Genomic DNA, 21,960 nt, shown 5'->3' on the forward strand with positions numbered 1-21,960 from the left:
GTTTGTGCTTCAATGATGACTGTAGTGACTACTGGTCACTACATATATAAAGCTATTACACGGTAATATTTTCTATTGTCTGTCCAGATCCCCAATATGTTAATGTTAACTTATGTCTCTATAGGTCAGTGAGTAAGTCATCATTGATCAGTCTGAGCCCGTGGTAGAGCAATGTTTAGAAAATGATCAATTTCCTTGCGAAGTATACTTATAGTTAATTTATTTTGGGTGATGAGTGAGTTTGTCATCTTTGATTTATTTATTCTTAAATAGGATTGGTCAGGAAAATATGAAAGACAAATGTACAGTCTGTCATAGTAAGGATCATGCGTAATGTAGGCTAGGTACCAGAACCCATTTATTGCCTTAGTCTTAGAAATCTACATTTTTGGTCGACAATTCTAGCCTAGATCTCTAGCTATAGAGAGATATTATATTGAATGAATGAATGAAAATGCATCAGAATGCATCAGTTAAGGTTGAGCCAAGTATGTTTTATATAGGATTTGGTGGGTGGTTCAGTACATGTTTTAGTATTTTTGCTGTAGAGCATTATTTGATGGAGGTAACTATTATAGAATGCTCCTGGAAAGCATCTTTAATTCACGAAGATAGCCCAGTTTACCGGTGGCCATGTTTGCCAACTACACATATGGAGTATTTTATAAATATATAGTATATGACTTGACGAATGCTACTTTTTTACTAGCAGAAACTTTTATAGTTACACATCTATCTGTGCATTTTCCTATTTTTATAATTGTAACCATTCATAGTTTCCACAGATCCCAATGGGTCCTTTTGTATGGAAGGGGCCATTTCTTTCTTTAGAAAGAGTTAGTTGGTTTGAAGAGTTGATTATATTTGTCAGCAACCATTGAATGTAGTAAACCCTATCATGAAGACGATAGAGTGTACACAAGTATGCTCATCTAGTGGAAAGTCATTTCTCCCAGTCATTACTTGCTCTTCGTTTTGTTGTGAGGCTTCTTCTGGTCACTTTTTAAAAAGTTTCCCCTTACCAAAAGCCATTTTTCCATCATAACAAAATAAGAATACAGCTTCCAAACAAAGGCAGCATGATATCATCGCTATTATTCATATTGTTGATTACGTTATTTTTATGTTTAAATGCACTTAAGTAGAATGTACAATATAGATGTCGTAGATGTCAAAATCATCATGAACATTTGTGGACAGTCGAAAGTGCAAACCAACTTAACTAAATATAAACTATATATAGTTGTATAGACTTCATAAGAGTTGTACATAGAGAAAAAGTGATCCCTTCTGGTGCTGGTTAATACTATTACACTCACCCTTCCTGGGGTACAAGAGCACAGTGTATCTCCAACCCAACTACCTCTGTCCATGCATTGCAGGAAGCAAAGGTGGATTTACACATTAGATGAACATTGACTAAACTGCCAAATTTGGCAGGACCAGCCAACCATCATAGGAGTTATCCGACTCTCCTCTGACAGCAGTTGTTGGGGGTAAAGAAGGGTCGGCATCTTGGATTTCCAGATCTCCAATGCTTTGTTCTCATAGGTTATATACTACTTCTAGAGGTGTCTTGTAGTGGCTTATTCCTCTTTACTTATTGAGTACACATGCACGATTGGTTGAGTTCAGCATGCATGTGTATGGAAGGGGGGAGGTTTGAAAGCAGTAGCTATCAGTTGAACAAACTATCTAAAGTATATGGCCACCTTCAGGCTGGTTGATTCTATTTTTGCAAACACTGAACTGGAAACCTTCTCTGAGGTCTTAAACAGGTGAACGTGTTTTAGTCGCGTTATGCAGCTGGGATTTTCATGGCAGCATAATTGATTTCAATGGTTTCATTTTCACCAGCTCTTTTCTCAGGCGTCAATACTACGCCCAAGAAAACATAGGACCCTATCTTTCCGGCACATAGTTAATACTGCGCGTGGGAAAAATAGGGCAGGATTTATCTTCCTGCTCTTTTTTGAATGGTCGTAGAAAAAAAACCTCAGTTCACGTGCAACTTCGCTTCATGTTGACCAGCATAGTTGCACATACGGCCAGGTGAAACCGTCTTCAGTGAGTCCAAAATTGTAATAGACACTGATGCTACATCTATGGTACCTATGCTCTCAGAGACTATAAATGAAGAAGATAGATCTTTCTTTATACACATAATTGGAGATTTGTTAAGACTGATATTTCATATGCCAATCTTAATCAAAGGTCTATTGGAGTAAAATGTGCCAAATGTAATAAGAGGTACAGGTGTATCCCCCTTAATAAATGTAGTATATATTTGCACCAGAAATTAAAATCTACTTGTTCTAATTCACACTATAACTTGTGCCAATTTCTGGTACAGGCTATGCACTGAGTAAATTTATTGGCCGCTGGGAGGCCAGTTGTCTCTCACTAACCATGCCTAAAAGGAAAATGGCATGTGCCAAACTTTATGCCCCCTTAATGCCACAATGGTGGCACAAATCATTTAAAAATTTTCCCCATAGATCACTGACATCAACCTCCATATCATATGCTTTTTTGACACCTATGACCATCCTAAACCAAAGATCTCAATAACACATCATGGTCTATGGGACACTTTGCTGCTTTCATATACTTTTTCTGATTGTTCTTTACAAAGTTTTTATTTCGCTTCATATTTTGTTGGTTATGTTACATTAGTAAAATGGAAATAGCCCTAGTAGCATGGTTGTAACCCTGATCCATACATATTAGTGAAAGTTGGCCAAGAGTCAGAACCGACTGATTATCCAATGTGTTTGGGGGTCTCCTGACTCTTCCCTGATGATAGATGTCCAAGGTAAAAAGGATTAGCTTTATTCCCCTCTCCCCATTAACATAAGCATGCACTTTAACACTAGTAAGATCAGATAAGCAGTTCAATTGAATGATTAAATGGATGCTTAAGCCATGATCTTTATGATCCATTATTTTTAACTAATGGTAATGACATAAGCATATTCAGTTTACAAATGGAAATCATAGCTACTTGAAGATAACAAGCTTGTGGTGGAGCTCAATCCCTTAAACCACAATTTGATGTCCGGCTGCATATTATCCTTGATAAATACATCTTACTTGAATTATACAGTATATAATTTTATTACCCCAAGACCCAACTATTTAAAGTCGGCACTAGATTTCTACAGGTTTAGTATAGTAGAACCATATTATTCAATGATGCCCTAGCTCTAGAGATGAGCAAGCATACTCGTTAAGAACAAATGCCCTAGCGAGTATCGTCCTTTTCAAGTATCTGCCTGCTCGTCCGCAAAGATTCGGGTGCCAGCGGGGGTGAGCAGTGGGTTGCGGGAGTGAGCAAGGTAGAGCGGGAGGGGGGGGTGGAGAGAGATCTCCCCCCGTCCCCCCGCCGGCACCCGAATTTTTGCGGACGATCAAGCAGATACTCGAAAAGGACGATACTCGCTCAAGTATTTGTCCTTAACAAGTATGCTCGCTCATGTCTACCTAGCTTCCTTACATAGCGAAAATGCCATCTTGTTTATTAGTTAAGGGCCTTAACTATTATTGTTGGATTGTGCGAATTTGAACAATAATCGTTTAGTGTAAGCATGGCCAATGATTGAACAATGAATATGAATTCATTCGCTTTTCATTCGTCGTTAATCTTATTGAGGCATCAAAAATCGTTTGCTCATTTGCACGCGTGTAAACAGCGGTCGTTTAGTCATTCACATTCACTGATTGACTAAACGAGCGAATGAATGAAATCTAAAAGATTTATCCCTACGTGTAAAAGGAGTCTTAATTGCATAAGAAAGGCCTGTTCTCTGGTGGAATCTTCCATCTCGTAGTTTCTCAAGCTCATTTGGTGATTTGGTTAATTGGTGAACGGGCCTATATCAACATCTTCAGTATCTATTGATTCCATGATACTGCCCCATAGTGCTGCTTAATCATATGTCCAGCTGCTTTCTAGTAAGCACTACGGCCCACTTCTCAGCCACTTGAGAAAGAAGCTAAGTAATCAACAATACAGGAGCTCCATCATGTCTCTGGTATTTACCAACCGTACTATGTAAACCTGTTGAGTTTGAAGACCTCATATCGGGTGAGATGTCTGTCTTCAGTACAATTCCGGTAGGGACTATGAGTGAGCATCTCCTTTTGGAGCCAGGTTAAAGATAGAGAAGAGATTACATTTCATGAAATACTAATTATCAAAAGTATGTGTGCTGCATTTAGAATTACGTACAAATGAGCTGGCTTTCAAGTAACTGGAAATCATATCCTCTTGTGTGAAACCCAGCTTGGAAAATACCTTATTGTGTAAGTTTGTGACTAGTGCCATTGCTATTATGGTACTGGCCAGATGCGTAACTCGAAGCTCATGGATCTCTATGCAAAATGTGTAACAGGGCCCCCAGCTGCTAAGTTCCATTTATACTTCTGGTGTCTTCTTGTGTAGCAGAGAAGCCTTTGGCCCCCCTTATTCACAAGGGTCCACGTGTAGCTGTTACCTCCTGTAGCTGCACCCTGGTCTGGTTTCATAACTTTCCAAAGAAAGGTTTTTGAATGTACTGAAAAGTACGAGTCTCGATGTAGACTCTGCACTAATGGAAGAGCACTCACCATAAGAGCTACATATTCTAGAAATCCTTCTTTCCCCCTCAAAAATGTCACCGGTTACATCCCTGTGTTTACTAGAGGCACCTTCTGTTTCATTTTCCTTCCTCACGTTTTCATATTTCCATTGTTGATTTGCTGTATTTTTCACTCCAGCATTAAAAACTATTCCTGTCTTCTCTTTCTGCCTCCTGTATATTCTTTTCATGCATGCCTATTTAGATTTACCAGTACTTCATGTTAACTGAATGGGATACTAGCAGTACACAAATTACTACTGTACAGATTCCTTCACATAGAGTTTTTCTGTGGCAGTTTTATTTTAGGGCTTGTAAAAGACATCATAGACCCCAAAAGCACACCAAAAACGAGGAAAAATGGTAAATAAAAAATAAGGCACATTTATTACATCTTGAATAGAGATGACCAAGCACGCTCGGTTAAGGCAGTTACTCGAGCGAGCATCACTCTTCTTGAGTAACTGGATAGTGGTCTAAGCAGATTCGGAGGGGGGGGGGGGTGGCGGAGGTGAGCAGGGGGCACCGGGGGTAGCTGGGGGAGGGAGATTTGTCTCACTCTCCCCTTCCCCCGCCCCCCCGAATCTGCTCGGACCAGTATGCAGTTACTCGAGAAGAGCGATGCTCGCTCGAGTAACTACCTTAACCGAGCGTGCTCGCTCATCTCTGGTCTTAAACACTCCACATTTCTGGTGTATAAAAGTTGCATTTGTTTGGTGCATGCCATAATCTGCAACGTTTGACCTTTTCACATCTGGCTCCACCAACTTTCTATAACTGAGTTGGACTAGGCAAAATATGGATGTGGCCTCGTGATTTGTCAGTTTTAGGCCTCTTTCACATGAGTGTTTCACTTTTCGCCCACCTTGAACGAAGCTGAAAATTGCATGAATGAGAAAATGCCGTGACCAAGTCGCAGCTCAGTCTCGTATTTTCTCACCCATTGACACGGCCGGGTGCGGTGTATATATGATGCAGCCCAAAATTCCTTTGGCCAGGAGAAATCTTCAAAAATCCTTCTACTGGCTCAATAAAGCTAGCTGACATAGTTTAGCAGTGCTAGCCGCTGCTAAACTCCCTCCCCTTTCCTTTGCTGGCAGCTCCAATAGAAGCTTATGGGAGCTGCCACCTGATTGCTGCCAAAAGATAGGGCAAGACCTATCTTTTCCAGCTGCGTCAAAACATCAACCGCTGTATTTGGCTGCCAATGCCCTATCTTTGCTGGCTGGGTTTTAATCAGCCATGTGAATGAAGGCATTGGAATCCAATACTTTTTATGGTCACCATCTTTTATCACGGCTAAATTAGCTGCATAAAGACGCTCGTGTGAATATGGCCTTAATATAACTTATGCCAGAAACTGTAGCCGGTGCCTGGAGATGCTGGCACTGAAGTGTATTAAGAGGTTTGAAAATACATTTGTCACACTTATGCCAGCTCAAACTTTGCTTAGATCAGCATATGAAATGCAAGTCTAAGTAAATGCAACCCGCTGTTTGTACTGCACTTCTTAACTTCCTATTGATCTATAGCTAACATCTGGCGGCAGCGTTTGTGTGGCGAAAAACACCACAAAAAACTCTATGCGTGGAACCACCCTAAGGGCTCCTTCACACCGACATATTTGCACACGTATTTTCACGCATAAAATATCTATGTTCAATATGCAGAGAATAGAAGCCATTGGGCTCAATGGGTTCCTTCCCATTTCCGTATTTTGTGCGAACATTTCAGCATGCTCTACTTTTCTGCACATTTTTGCACCAAAGCTTCTCAAAGAAGTCATCGGGGGAGCACAAATGTCTGTGTAATTCTGCTGGAAGAACACATCTTGGACTCATTAGATGAATTAGCGAATTGAAGCATTTTAGTTTGCCACATACAAGTGAACATGCCATGCGTGTGCAAAGTGTGCGGTAAATAGTGCCAATAGGTATGCAAAAAAGTTGCAGTTAGGCGCACGCATCGGAGCCTACACTTGTGTGGAGGAGCCCTAAGGGGTGTGTGCATTAACAAAAAAGTTTTTAATTTTTAATATACTGAGTTCTTTCAATTCTTTATCATTTTCAGTATATTTGTTTTCTGTCAGTGAATAAAAACACTGTTTACTTGAACATGCTGTACATACCTTAGGGTTCATGCGCAAGAACCGATAAGAAGTTGCGTCCAATTTTGCACCCGACGCGTCTTCTCCCTTCCATGCCAACACTGCTCTGAAGCCCTTTCTTGTGAATTCAATGAATGGCTGAGTGCTGCCTGTGATTGGCTGAGCGCTCAGCCAATCAGACCAGCACTTTCTGGAGGCAGGGATTTTTAAATCCCCGGCAACCAAATGTGGTTCGGTGATGTATATATTTTTTTATTTTTTATGCCAGCTTGGGATGATTTTCAGGGAAGGGCTTATATTTCAAGCCCTTTCCCTAAAAATCACTGCGGGGGTTGCCTGCATCCCATTGCTCACAGAGCATTAGCTAGGCTGGGTACAATGCTACTACTGTAGGGCGGCGACACATGAGCGTTAGCGCAAGTGCGCTCACTGAAGTGCAGAGTATTTACGCATGAACGAGGTTTGAAGAGCAACATATTTAGCCAGTTGTGTGCGTGTCTGCGCATATTACTGTAATTTATGTGCGTGCAGGTCTTGTTCACACACACATGTGACACACCCTTTCTGTGGAATTTAATAGGTATTTAAGCCTAATGAGATCCAGCTGTCTCTTTTTTCCTGCATTTCACGCAGTGTCACACCCTTCCCCTTTTGTATTTTCAAGCCTGCCATAGACTTCTATGGCAGTTTCACTGCACGAAATGCAAAACAATAAAGCAGCTCCAATTTTTTGTCGTGCACGCAAAATGCGTGCACAAAATGCGCTTATGAGAATGGACCCATTGAAATGAGTGCGTTCTGTTCTCTTTGCTTAGCGCACGCTAATCTTGCATGCGCAAATACGTGCATAATCATGCTTGTGTGAAGAAGCCCTAAGGCCCCCTGCACACGGGAGGAAATTCCGCAGATAGAGCATTCTCTTGTTGGTAACGTAGGTTGAATACCCAGCCTCTAGTAACAGAATGCTGTGATTGGCTCAGGTCTGCAGCCTGAGCCAATCACACACGGTGCTCGATGAGCCAATCACAGCCCTTCAATGATGTCACTCTCTGGCACTGAACAAACAAAGATGGCTGCACCATGTAAAGCACTGGCCAATCAGAGCAGCATGTAATGCCTTGGACTATTGATATATATTAATGAACAGTGTGCATCAGGGAGTTGTTGTCCAGGAATGGAGGGTTGCTTTAATGGTCAAGTATATTACAAAAATGTTAGCAGTCACATTAATAGTTAATTAATACCCCATATGGGCATCAGTCAACCTTCAACTTTGGAATACTTTTTGCTATAAAGCACTTTCAGTAGAATAGTGTCAGTAGTAATGGGTCTTCCAAGATATACGTTCTTGACGAATATCCTAAGATTAGGTTTCAAGGATACGATGGCTACAGTGCAGACTACCGAATAACAGTCCTATTTCAATCTAAAAGCTAGGTAAGCTTAGTAAATGCTAAGTTACCAAAAATATAGATAAATATTGGCCCAACCTGAGGGTTTTTAATATACAACAAAAGGGCTTATTTACATGAGTGTATATCGGCCGGCGTTTTCACGACCGGCTGATATACGTTTCCATCTCAACAGTCCCCCTTTCCCTCCCACTCACCAGCTCTCTCCTCCTCCTACAGATGTTTTCAATGGGAGTAGGTAGGATGGGGCGCCCCTTGTCCCCACCCCGCCCCTTCCTATTGTAAACGCCAGAGTGGAGGAGAGAGGCAGAGAGACGGTGAGGGGGAGGGAAGGGGGGGACTGCCTAGATGGAAACATATATCAGCTGGCTGCGAAAACAGCTCTCCAATGGCAAAAGTCCAGTAAAAGAAGGATTGGGTATGTTGGATTTTAATATTCATGACGAAATCAAACTTGATTTATGACTAAACTTGGATTTGGCTATAAATCAGCTTACAAGTTTGTTCAGTAGAGGAGAGAGCAGGACTGGAGACCAAGCCATTCTGCAGTTTACTATATACTGTGATGAACAGAAGCTGCAGAAGCCAAACTATCCAACATTTTAATAACCACATTACCTACCAAAAGGCTTTTCATTTAAAAAGAAATGTCCCCCAAATGTAACCAAAGGCTTTAATGAATATTTATAAATAACGTAGCTCCTTCATCTTCAGCTTGTATTAATTCCTCTCTGAGAAACTGAATACTCTCAAGTTCGGGTAATTACTTGGCACAAATACGGTGAGAGACATGTTTTATAAATTCCCTCACTATATATATTTTCTCTCATCCCAACTAGCTTTAGCATCCATCTGCTGAAGCAGAAGATATAGTAGATGTATCCCCGACTGGGGTCAATCTATTTTTACATCTGTTGGGTCGTTATAGTAAATGATCCAAGGAAATGCACTGCACAAACTCTACGGAATCGTTCAACGGAAAATGATGAAAGTTCAACTACAATGCACCATGTCAGGCATAAATGGACTTAATTTCTCCTGTGTAATCCGGTAATCTGGTAAAGTAACATTGCAGGGAAAGCACTGCAGTTAATCTTATTCACTGTCACTTTATGAAAGTGGAATACCAGATGATAGCTTTAAAAGTTATTACCGATGCAATGTATAGGACGTGCCATCTGATAGCTATAGAAATGCCACATGGTGAAGGAAGCGACATCACGACTTCTCACCGGGTCATCCTCTATCATGAAGTCACCTGCTGACACCGTCCTCGGCTCCTGTTCCTACAGCAGGGCTAGGGGGCTTAGTGAATGAATGGTGGATATATCACTAGCCGCATATCTGTACTTGACAGATAATGACATCACATATCCTACGACGGATTTATGATACTGTGCCATAACCTTTGCAGATATAGTTGGATACATGTTTTACATTTATTAATATCTATACAGATCTACAGCGGAGCACTTTATGACTTACACTCTGATTTTTAGCTTAATGTTACTTTGGCATTTAGCTGCATTTCCTCCCATTATTGACCCACAAAAATATTAATCCAATGTGGATGTAAATAGAAATTCAAATAAAAGGTTCTGTAGATGGAGCACAGAGTTAAGGCGGCTTCACACGGGCATATTCGATTTTGCATGTGACTCAGTGCAACTTATTTGCACCACGAACAAGTCTTTTTTGTGTGCGTATCAGCGTATTTTACTCTACTTTTCCTATGTGCAAGGCGTGAATATTTGGGAGTGGGACACAACTACGCCCCCATTTAAATGCTTATTTAGCTTAATGAGGTCCAAATGAGTTTTATTTTCAATGGAATTGCGCAGCGCTTCACTCATCTACTTGTGTATAGTGTGCGCACTTTCATGGGAACCTTTGGGGAACAAATGCACACAAAATATCGAAATACACCATGTGAAGCTGATTGAATGGGAATGTCTAGGATGTTATGCGTTATGGCTCACACCCACTGGTGATACGACTTCCCTGAGAAGTGAGAGAGTGTGACAATGCATGATAATGAAACCAATGATTTTCAATGGTTTCATTCTATTTGCGATGTTTTCATTGTCACCTCGCATCACAAAGAAGAATGGGCGATATCGCCTATTGTTGTCAATGCGGCCAGCAGCAGCACCAGCCCCATTGAAAACACAGGAGGTACATTGTGCTTCCCTGACACAGCTGTGACAGCTATGGCAGGGGATTCCTTCATCCCTGCGGTGACCGCGGGGATGAAGAAATGCCCTGTCACAGCTGTGGCATAGGTCCACAATGCTATCCCATTGCATTCAATGGGTCCGGCGCTGCTGCAGCCCCATTGAAAGCAATGGAATTAAGGCCACCACAGCGGCGATAATTTTTGGGAAAGGGCTTGAAATATAAGCCTTTTCCTGAAAATCATGCCTAGCTGTAAAAAGAATTTAAAAAAAGAAAAACTAACTCATCTAAGTCGTTATGGCCAGTGGGTGTGAGCCCTTAGTCTTAGGGTTTTGCATTAAAAAAGCCAAAGACTCCATATCCTCTTATAGCTAATATGATTCCTCTTCTTCAAAGCATGTAATTCCTCTAGTCTAGTTATTTGGGGTACTTTCCTTACCCACTGGGGGATTGATGATGTTGCACCAACATAGTGGAGTCATAGCCTTAGCAGCTATAATAAGCTGAGACCACAGAGGTCTACTGAAGAAGGGTGGGACCGTCGGGACTAAGTTTACAAATAGAAGTTCAGGTGTCGATTTCAAAGCTTGAGGGCATATATTTTTAATTAGTTTTCCTATATTTGACTATAAGGGCCCCTGCACACGGGCGAAAATTCTACGGCGGGATTTCCCACAGAATTTCCGCCCCTGGACGCCTGCATAGGATTGCCTTGCAAAACGCAATCCTATGCAGATGGCTGCGATTTGAAAACACACGCGGAAAACAAAACGCGGCATGCTCTATTTCTGTGCGGGTCTTGCAGAGAAATGTCTCTCCCGACGCCCGGCTCCGCTCTGGAGAGGTGAGCGGCGCCCTGGTCCCTGCAGGGGCTCGGGCCGGCTGCGAGAATTCTCGCAGCGGGATCCAACCCGGCCGTCTGCAGGCGGCCTAACGGTCTCACTTGATCAAAATTCCACCAGATGTGCTTGTAAGAGCCTGTTGCAGATAAACATCCCCAGCAAACATCCGGTATTGAGTTATCAATTTTATGAAGTAATTCAGGAGTTCTATACATCTGCAGGTCAACTTGTTACAAGTTTCTTCCAAGTTGACACACTTAGACAATCCACAGCAGTCATCAGAGATATAGCTGATGTTTATAAGAATAGGCAAGATAGATTTTAATCCATAAACTGCGTCTCCACCGGCAGCATACTGTTCCTCGATCATATTGCTGTACATGTTATACTGTGTGCAGTCGCCTCCTGATACCAGATTAATGAGCTGCTGCTCTCCTGCCAATCGAGCGTGCTGCGAACCCATACATATTGGAGGAGCCATGCACACAATGCAGGTGGCCAAACAAGGAAAGAAGGAGGCATGCTGGATCAGGGTGAGCTTGGGGAGGCACAGGTGCTGGCGGCCGCACAAGGAGGAGCTGCAAGAATAGTGTTACGCAAGGGAGTGCGTTTGGGTGACAGCAGTAGGCAAGTGTTGCCCCACTGACCCACTTTTGTAGACACTGGTGGAGTTTCTCAGGAGCCTCCGCAGGCTTTTCTTATTCTTAGTGCATCTAATTACGACATTTCAATGAAGTTTGTTGTACAGGCTGGTCCTGAGAACATTACCAATAGCAACCAATCGCAGCGCAGCTTTCATCGCTTATACTGCTAAGGCAAAATGAAAGTTGTGCTGTGATTGGTTGCTATGGTCAACAAAGATTTTCTTTTAGACAGTTTTCATAAAAGTGTGGTGTTGGACTACTTTTCTGTGGCCCATCCTGTAGATGCTATGGTGATGATGAGTGAGGCCAATCATACAACAAGCATATGCGTAAAACACTGCGTATGAGCCGTGGGGGGCAGGCTATTGCTGCATAGGGCAAAAAACGGCATGACACCCTCCCTTTTGGGAGCTCTACTGATTGCTAAATTTAAAAAAAAAGCTATTGAAGTGTTTAGAGCATCTTTGGCTCCTGTCAGATGTGTAGCGCTTACTCAAGAGTCACCAAGTCATCTCGTTCTAACTACAGGGGGTCATCATAAGAAGGAACTAGTGTGAAATGTCCTGTAACTTTACAGTGCTCAGATTTGAACTTGACTATTGACTTTTTCAAAAGTTTTAGTACTTTGGTGTTCTCACAATACTTAAGAATAACAGTAGGTGGCAGTATAGGCCTTCTTCTAGAACAAGCAGGGAACGCTTGTATTGCTAGGAGGTGCTGCACATTACCACTAGGATATGTCTGGCTAATTCATACAGTATCATTTCTCTTAAATTTGCTGCTTTAGAAATGTCACATTTTGGTTTACAAGCCCTCCAGATTTAATTTGCATCTGGAGAGGTAGATTGTTGAGGGTCCTGAGACTAGACATAGTGGCTTCGCTGAATGATAAATCTGTTGAATGTTCAGACTGTCTACCCTAAGTTGAGACCACCTATTAGTTGGCCTAGCTTATGCCACAAATTACTGGGCTCACACGGGCAGACCGGATTCCGCATGCGGGAGGCCCGCAGCAGATCCCGGCTGTAAACCCAGGCAGTGATCCTGCGGACCTGTTGTTTCTGTATTGCGCCATTGGTCATGCTCATTACAGTCTTCATTTTTTTTCAATATTTGTATTTCCCGCCGCTGTCTCTTAGCGATAATGCAGGTACCCACGGCACATACGCATTGTTAAATGCGGATGGGCTGCACGTTTGACGGCCATTGACTTCAACGAAGTTCATGGCAAAATAGAGCATGCTGTGTTCTTTTGAATGCAGCGATGCAAAGAAATATATTTTTCAAAAAGAGAGTTTTTACTGTGCAAAAGTGGAAAAATCTAAAACAATAAATAGAATTTTGATATTTTCATAATTGTACCAACCTGCAGAAAAAAAACTTACCATGTCTTTAAGGGCGGCTTCAGACGACCGTATATCGGCCTGGTATTCACGCTGGCCGATATATGGCGTACCTCTCTGCAGTGGAAGGAGGCTGGAAGAGCCGGGAGCAGTGCTCTGAGCTCCCGCCCCTTCTCTGCCTCCTCTCCACCCCCTCTCCAACCCTCTTGAATATTTGCAATGAGAGGAGGCAGGGTGGGGGTGGGGCTAAGTTTTGGGAATTAGCCCCACCCCCATCCCGACTCCTCTCTTTTCAAATAGTGCAGAGGGGTGGAGAGTTGGCGGAGAGGGGGCGGGAGCTCAAAGCACTGCTCCAGGCTCTTCCAGACTCCTTCCCCTGCAGAGAGGGACGCCGTATTTCGGCCAGCGAGAATACGCGGCAGATATATGGTCGTCTGAATAAGCCCTTATGCTGTACAAAGGATGCGGTAAAAAAAAAACAACAATGGTAGAATTGATGTGCTTTCTCCCTGCCCTACCAAAATTTTTTTACAGGATATGCAATACATTATGTGTACCTAGAAATGGTGGAAATACGCAAAAAACAAGCTCTCATACGGCCATGTCGATGGAAAAATAAAAAAGTTAGGTCTTTTAAAAAAGTGGAGATGGAAATCCCCCAAAAATCATTGCGTCCTTAGTTCTAAAGTAGGCCGTGTCACTAAGGTCCATTCGGCTTGCATCCAGCATTTTACAGGATGAAATTATGCGGCATGCAGTGCTAATTTGCCCCATATTTTAACCCCTTAATGATCGCCTATACACCTTTTTAGGGTGAGCAGCGGCTTTATTCTGATGCATGTGCCTTTTTGTGGCAGTGGGGGCTCGGCTGTCTGAGGGCGGCTGGGGAACAACTCTAACAGCCGAGACTGGAAAACTGATGATTCCTGCCATTTGACCTTTTACATTCTATGGTCAGGTTTTTCACACTTTTCTTTCATATATGTTTTTTTTTCTATTGCTGCTTTCAGCAGATTTTTTTTCCATCAATGGTGCTGTGTGAGAGTTTTTTTCTTGGTACTGTTTGGTTATCCATATGACTTTTTGACCATTTTCTATTCTGTTTTCTGTAGTGAGATGTGTAAAACTAGCTTAAATTAGGGGGTCTGATCTGATATCTGCATTGTTTAGGGTGTCTGCTCTGGTATCTGTCTTTATTTAGAGGGTGTGGTCTGGGGCCTGTATTTATTTTGGGGTGTGATGAGGGGTGTAATTAGCAATATTTGGGATTTAAAAACTGTAGCCTGGGGATGTGTTCTATATAAATTACTGGGTGAAAAAGTTAAAAACTTTGCTGCTTTATACATCCCCTTCCTGAATTCCCTTTCACACAAGTTGTCAATTATGGTATATGAGTGCCAGTAGAATTTAATGGGGTTTTCCAGGCAGCTCCCATTGATTTCAATGACACCCCAGCCTGCAATTACAAGTGTCGGCCACTACACAGGGTTCAGAGCAGCGTCTTACTCTCAGACCCCCCATTAAGACTGCCTGAAATCCCCCATTAAGATAAGAGTTTATGGTTACATCTCGTGCTTTCAGCAACTGAAGCAAAGCTGGTCCTTCTGTACACAGTGGAGCCATAGACATAGTGGCACATGGAGTTCTGCATTTCCGCATTACACATTATATCAGACAAAGTAGATCTGTAACATGGTGTCCACTGAAAGACAAGATAGTTTTTTTTGTTAGATTCCATACATATGTAATCACAGACATACTCAGGGACAGCTGTGCCCTCCCCAGAACTCTTAGGACATCATAATAGAGCTCCGTTCCAGTATGAGGTTGTATGCAGCCATAATATGCTTGTGTGTATGAGGCCTTTAATAGTACCCTTCAGTAGGGTAATTGGATAATGTGGTGCTTTAAACAAGAAAGGTTGTATGACCCTTGTTTACATGCAGATACTGAACCCCACCTTGTAATGGGTCTATGGTCTGTACTGTACTGGACTCTTGACTGATTGCACTTATCTTTGACCTCTTTATTGAGGCTGTATTTTTCATGGAGTTGTAATAGAGCTCAAGTTCTAGTGCATGAGGCTTTTACTACACCTCTGTACACCTCCAATTCCATACAGCAGAGGTTTTTTTTTCGTATTCATACGAAACAAATGTGGCATTCTCCATTGAATGTTATATGTACAGAGCTTTGCCCGCTGCAGGCACAGTTGGACAGCAGCACGCTGAGATAAGACAACTCAGTGCCAGAGCGCTGTGCAACCTCTATGTGCTACCATGTACATGGTGCCAATCCATACCTTCAAGCATACTGCCGCTACATAAGTTAGACTAGTCCAGGACTGGTTTTGACTCCCTGATTTTAAGCAGCGTTCCAGTTCATGGTGCTGTATTGAAAAGTAAAGTATGTTTAGAACTGCCACAACTTTTCCTTAAGCAATGACTATGCCAAGCTTGTAGAAGAATACACAACACCTCAAAGGTGTTTTCCATGACTAAAGGTTCTTTTGCATGGGACGATTGTCGGACACTTAAGCGCCCAACAGTCGTCACAACGATTATCGCTCCTGTGCTTTCCCACAAGACTATAATCGTTCAGTAAATGCAGACGAAGCACGTCGGATATCCCACTCACGGTAAACAGGCAGTCGCTCATGCATGCACTACTACCTGTTTACACAGGCCAATCATCACTTGATCCTTATGCGTGCATAAACGGAACGAAGAATGATAAGCCAACAAATTGTCATTTCCCTCTTAAATACGCCCGTGTGACTGAGCCTTTAGAGTGGAATACCTATGTTGACTATGGATTGGTGGTGGCCACTAAAGGAGGGCACCTCCAGAGGAATTACAGCTGACATCCCTTAAAAAGTATGAGCATAGACAGGTGGCAATTTGCAGTAATTTGGTAAATTCCATTCAAGTTGCTAATGAACATTCCATAATTATTGATGCTTCCCGCTAAACATACAGATAGAGCAACAAGCAGTTAGCGTGTATCTAGTCTATAAATCAGCATTGTCGTATTATATTGATATAATACACAAAAGAGATCATGAGTTGCTCATATGCAATAAGCCTACATTTGTTTTCTAACCTTCGGTTTGACCTTTGAAGTAGCTATGACTGGTAATTCTAAGTACAATTACATTATGCCTCATGTGTATGCTGCCGGTGGCGCTCACTGCTCTGTTACTCTCTATAGCCCATCTTACTTTCATGCTGAGCAGATAATGAGCGTTCTATCTAGGTCCCTGTTCTTCACATCAGTATCTAATTTTCTAATTAGGTCATTGACAGTATAAAAACATACATACAACTAAGTATTCATTCCGTAATGCAGTTTTTAGATTCTATTGTCATATATCATACAATTAAAATTAATTAATTAAGACGTTGTATCCTTATTTTATATACAAACTACTTTTAAATAAAGAGAAAGATTTTATGGATTCATGGGAAACTATTTAGATCCGGAGTTTTGTGTGTACTGACTAACAGGCACTTCTTTGAGGAACTCTGCTATGTGGTTAATTATTATTCTGTAGGGTAGTATACTGTGTGATACTACTGTCAGGTTAAATGGTATATGCCTACTGTTTGGCAACAAGGTTGAAAAGGATATATGACTATGCTCGCCAGCCGCAACTAGGAAGCGGCTCCGGGGTGATGTCACAGCGTCATCTTCAGCCCATGTGACCACGACTTCTTTATATGTGCTCTGTCATTTGGTGCTGGGCACCAACCTGCCGATATCTCCTTGTTGTGTATGGGCTGATTGGTTGACATGGAGGGATTTCCTCTTCCTGACCAATGAGCCATGGTGGAAGTGTGTATATTCCCCGCTTCTTCTTGGGCGCAAATCTTTGCTTCTGCACATGTGGTCTGTCATTTGGTGCTGGGCACCGACCTGTAGATATCTCCTTGTAGTGTATGGGCTGATTGGTCGGCAGGGAGGGATTTCCTCTTCCTGACCAATCGGCCATGGCGGAAGTACTTCTTCTTGGGTGCCAGTCATTGCTCTGCCTGAAGAGTCTGGTGAGGTAGCGGTTGCCTGTCAGTTAAGTACTAGTGGTTTATTCATATTTTCAGTGGGACTTATTCATAACTACCTGGTTCTGCTACATAAAGCTCTTTCCGTCTACTTTATTTACTTCTCTTCTCCTCCATCTAGGTATAGACTAGGTGTGCTAGGTTCCTGATGTGGGGCCGCTACTATCAGGATAATCACCTCTTTTTTTAAGCAGGGTCCACCACTCCAAAGTTGGTTAGGGATAGTTTTTCTCATCCCTCTACTTTTGTTTCTGTTATTTAACCTGTTTTGTGTTTCCCGCTTTTCGGGTTTAACCCTTTCCAAACCCCTGCCTTATGTCTGAAGACATTCTGACTGAAGGCTGTACAGCTCCAATGTCGGAAGACGTCCGGCAGGGTATTCTTACTGTATATTACTGGCTGCTCTGTTCTTGGGGGACTCTCCAGCATGTCCCATACCGTAGTACTGGCTCTAGTCAGCAGATGGTGCTATTGTATAATGGCAGAAAGAGAAAAACACCTAGGTAACCCTGAATCCACAATTGGATTGCATAGGGTTAAACATAATTTGTTGAGCGAAATGCTTTTTCTTCCATGTAAGGCGTAGGTGATTAGGGCTGCATTTCTGCTGCCTTAACACTCTGCACCACACGAGGCTCATAATCTTTAAAATATGATGCCTTCTATTGGCTAATAAAATAATGATGTCAACAGTGTAAACTTTTGAAGCTACTTACGATGAACTGCGAAAGAAAATCCTTAATTAGTCCAAAGATAAGAGTGTGAAAGTTTTATGGTCTCTAACTTGATGTTAGTTGAGAGACCTGGTGCATCCACCATTCATGCACCAGATCTCTCAAATGTTGGACTCCATCATTACTCCTTCAGAGACATTGAGCCTTGTATTCAAAGTATCAAACATTCTTATAAATTTTTATCCCCACACCCTTCTGTCTCTATGAGATTTGTAGTTGCCTTTTCGTACAACCACCCTCATATGCTCTATGTTGTGTCCTTAGCTACAAAACTTCTTAGCCACAGGTAAATTGGACTTGCTTTCTTTAATTGTGTGGTGACGAGATCTCATCAGTCCTTTAATTTTTATCCCTGTTTCTCCAAAATAAAGGCCCCTAATAGGACATTTAGTGCACCAGATCAGGTACACAACATTAGATGTAGAACAGGTGAATGTTCCCGGGATCTTATAATCCTGCTGTACATTGGTGATCCGCATCCTGTCTCTTGTCATTATATGTGAACAGGTTTCGCAGCACCTTACATTGCAAGGATAAGTACCTTCTTGTGTGTCTGGGGGCAATGAAGTTCTGATCAGGGGTGTAGCTAGGAAGGAGCAGGAGGTGCATGTGCCTCAGATGCAATCAGGACAGGGGTGCTAGACCAGCCTGCAGTCCAAGGATTGTGGTAGGATAGCAAAGGAAAACACTACCTTAATACATGAAGGACCTTTAATGTAATGATCATGTGATCAATTACATATCTAGGAGACCTTTGATGATATCATGAGCTTGGGATCAGTCACATAAGTGGGAGGAGTCAGACTCCAGACCCCTATGTTTTTATGGGATGCCAGGCTGTAGTGTATACAACATGTATTTTTTTTCTGTATGCAGACTTGAAATTCAAGTGCAGTGAAATTCGCTTCTTAACGGGGATTCTAGTTTGCAAAATCGCACACTGATTTTGCCCACTGACTGTGTTGAATCCGCATGCGGATCGGTGAGTCTAACAGATGAAAATCCATGTCAAATATATGGCATGGATTTGTGATGCAGATTTTCATTGAAATTTACATCATATGAACATTGCCTGAGAGACCCAGCGATGTAGCAAAAAGTTACACAGCTGAGCGCTCCAAGTGGGGTTTGCAGAACACAGCTGGAGCGCTGTGTTCTTCATATCCCGGCTGTTCACAGAGTGCTCAGCTGGTATACAGCTGTGTGCTCTGTGTGGAGTACGCAGAACACTGCTGGACCACTTGAATCCTTGCTTCGGGTGTAGGAAGATGTTGGAGGTTGCCTGTGACGTAGCAGGAGTGGGTTTGGAAATATGTTGCGGTGTGCTAACACGGTACCGAACCAAGGCACTTTAGGCGTGCAGGAAGGTAGAAAAAATATCAGAAGCTGAGCACTCATAGACTATATGCAGCCATGCTATATACAGTATATTTGTCACATGCCATACATACAAGTACACATATAAGGAGGAAGTAAGTCAGGGTAATAAATGAATATTCAATAAATAATAATACATAATTTGTGTTTTTTGATAGGAAAAAAATGGAAGATCCCTATCCATCCCTGCCAGAAGTTTTTCATCTGCCAGTTCACAGCCATTTGGTTCTCCATTGTCTCCAGCACTTTTTGAACCTGCACCTGGTTTCGTTGGCAAATCAGCAGCAACACCAGAAACACCGGGCAAGAGATTAACTCCATGGGAAGCAGCAGCTAAATCTCCATTGGGGTTTGTGGATGATTCGTTCTTGCCACAATCTATACATGAATCTGTTTCTGCCAATGTAGTGTCTGCTGCTCGTCGAAAGACTCTACCAGGGCCTCCACCAGCCTGGAAGTCCACCTCCACTCTTCCACCTACTAATAATGCTTATGCCTATAGGAGTAGACCTAGTATTCCAACCGTAGCAAAGAATGTAGGGTCTACACCTTCTATGCAATGCGGTTATCAGCTTAGGCATCCCTATCCCGACTCACATTCTATGACAATTGCAGGTTCTGTGCCATTGGAAACCAGGTCAGAATATTGCATGTCTTCAGGGCAAAATCCGAACTTTAATCCTTATCCTAGGGCATGGAGGAGCTGAATAGCAATTATTATTATTCAGTAATGCAAATCGCTCACAAGTTATAATGGTCGTCCAATGCTTTGGACTCATGTGGGCTTATAGTGAATTGGCAAGGACCAGGCGTACATGTGAAACTATCACTTAGTCTTCTTGAGATCACATGAATTTAGAAATGCACAATCATATGTCATATTTCCAAAAGAAACGCTTTAAAGGACTTCTGTACAGTGATCAGAAATTCAACATCTATAGCCAAATCACTACCAATAGTTGCCAAATCACCATAAAAGTTAAAGCCCCAAGTTATAAAAGAGGCAAAACACAGCAAGCTATATGCACTTCATTTTCCAGTGTTATTTCTCAGAGTTTGCTCCATGATGCAAGAGATGTTGAAGTCTATTCCAACAAATCTGTGAGTACGAAATTGGGATTGGACTGTATGTCCAATGTAGTACGATGTTTCAATGTTTTAAATGCCAGAGCCTGATGACCTGCAGCGATGCCCCATATTAATGTCCTCAATATATGGATCTCACAGCAGTCGTAACATGGCTGTTTTTTAACTTGAGCGCCCTCCTTGGAAATACATCAGAATTTTGTCCGGTAGAACAAAGAAGCTGGTAAATATTTAGCAGCTGTTCGCAATGGCTGCCTGTGATCCAGTATTTCTATCAGCTACGGCAGGAATGTATCCTAGTGTGGGATTAAATATTTCTCTCTGTGCTATCTGATAAGTTTTGCACACTGTTTGGATATAAAATGAAGCAATACCGAATGCTCCAAATTTCTCAGAACCACCATCAATAGCTAGGTACGTTCCTTTAAAGGGCCACTCAGATTATTATTTTTTCATTCATTATGTAACTATTCCCCCAGTATATATAAGTAAACTTATGTTACGTTGGTTACATTCCTTTCTATCTGAAACTGCTATCCTCTTTTTCCTCAGATGGTCATGTGATCTCAATTCTGACCAGCTCAGATCTACTTGGGGTTATGCTGTCTGAAACTAGTCAACTTCTCATTACATGGGTATTACATGGTCCCTACCACAGAAACTGTATAGAGGGGGGAACAGACACTATGACTCTTACCGATGATGATCACACAGCTCCGGTCACACTGTTAAAATAGAGGAGAACACAACTCATGCTCCTAACTGTATACTGATGGTCTGCAGTTTATTTAAGTGAATATAGAAGGTAATGATAATTAAACAGTTTAAGATAATTAAACTGCCCCCCCCCCCCCAAGAGGCAGAAAAGGTATAGCCCCTAGCTAATGCTATGCATCGTGGGATTGATTTCAAACTGAAAGTAAAAAATCTCATCATCAAGAAAAGCATTAGCGAGGGGGCTGCATCACATGGAAGTGACTGTGGTACGTAGAGGAGACCTCCAGTGTGTGACAGGTAGTGATGGAAAAATGTGTTTTCCTCATAGTGGCCCTTTAAACAGGATTCCTTATGAATGTTGGCTTTACAGGATGAGTGTACAGTGATTAAAAATAAGGATTGTCATGTGTAGTGTAGAGAGAATTTCAATTAGATATACAGTATATATTTTCAGTGTAGAAGTGACGAGGGCTCAGTAGCTAGCATTGTTGCCTGGCAGTGGTGGGGTCCTGGAAACACATCTTACCAAGCAACATCTGCACTGAGTTTGTATATGTTCTTCCTGTGTTTGCATGGGCTTCTTCTAGGTACTTCGGTTTCCTTCCACACTCCAAAAACCTACTAATAAGAGAATTTAAAATGTGAACCTTCATGGAGACAGAGCCCAATGTGAGTGATGGCAATCTGTGTACAGCTCTGAACAATATGTTGGCACCATGGGTGTAACTATAGGAGATGCAGAGGATGCTGTTGCACCCAAGCCCTAGGGGGCTCATAAGGTCTCTCTTCTCCATATAGGGAGCCCAGTACTATGAATAAAGCATTATAGTTGGGGCCCTGTTACAG

The 21,960-nt window shown here is 42.2% G+C and overlaps 1 protein-coding gene across 3 annotated transcripts in view; it reads left to right on the forward strand.

Moving 5' to 3' along the window:
* Positions 1–21,239, forward strand: part of SYNPO2 (synaptopodin 2) — a 211,252-nt gene extending 190,013 nt beyond the window's left edge. For all 3 annotated transcript variants that reach the window (XM_066573885.1, XM_066573886.1, XM_066573887.1), the window contains one exon: positions 19,470–21,239. In XM_066573885.1, coding sequence (XP_066429982.1) covers positions 19,470–20,018 — 549 coding nt within the window. In that variant the 3' untranslated portion in view covers positions 20,019–21,239. The remainder of the gene's footprint in view (positions 1–19,469) is intronic.
* Positions 21,240–21,960: the final 721 nt, after the last annotated feature.

The sequence above is a fragment of the Eleutherodactylus coqui genome, chromosome 7 (genome assembly GCF_035609145.1).
Source record: "Eleutherodactylus coqui strain aEleCoq1 chromosome 7, aEleCoq1.hap1, whole genome shotgun sequence".
Lineage (NCBI taxonomy): Eukaryota > Metazoa > Chordata > Amphibia > Anura > Eleutherodactylidae > Eleutherodactylus > Eleutherodactylus coqui.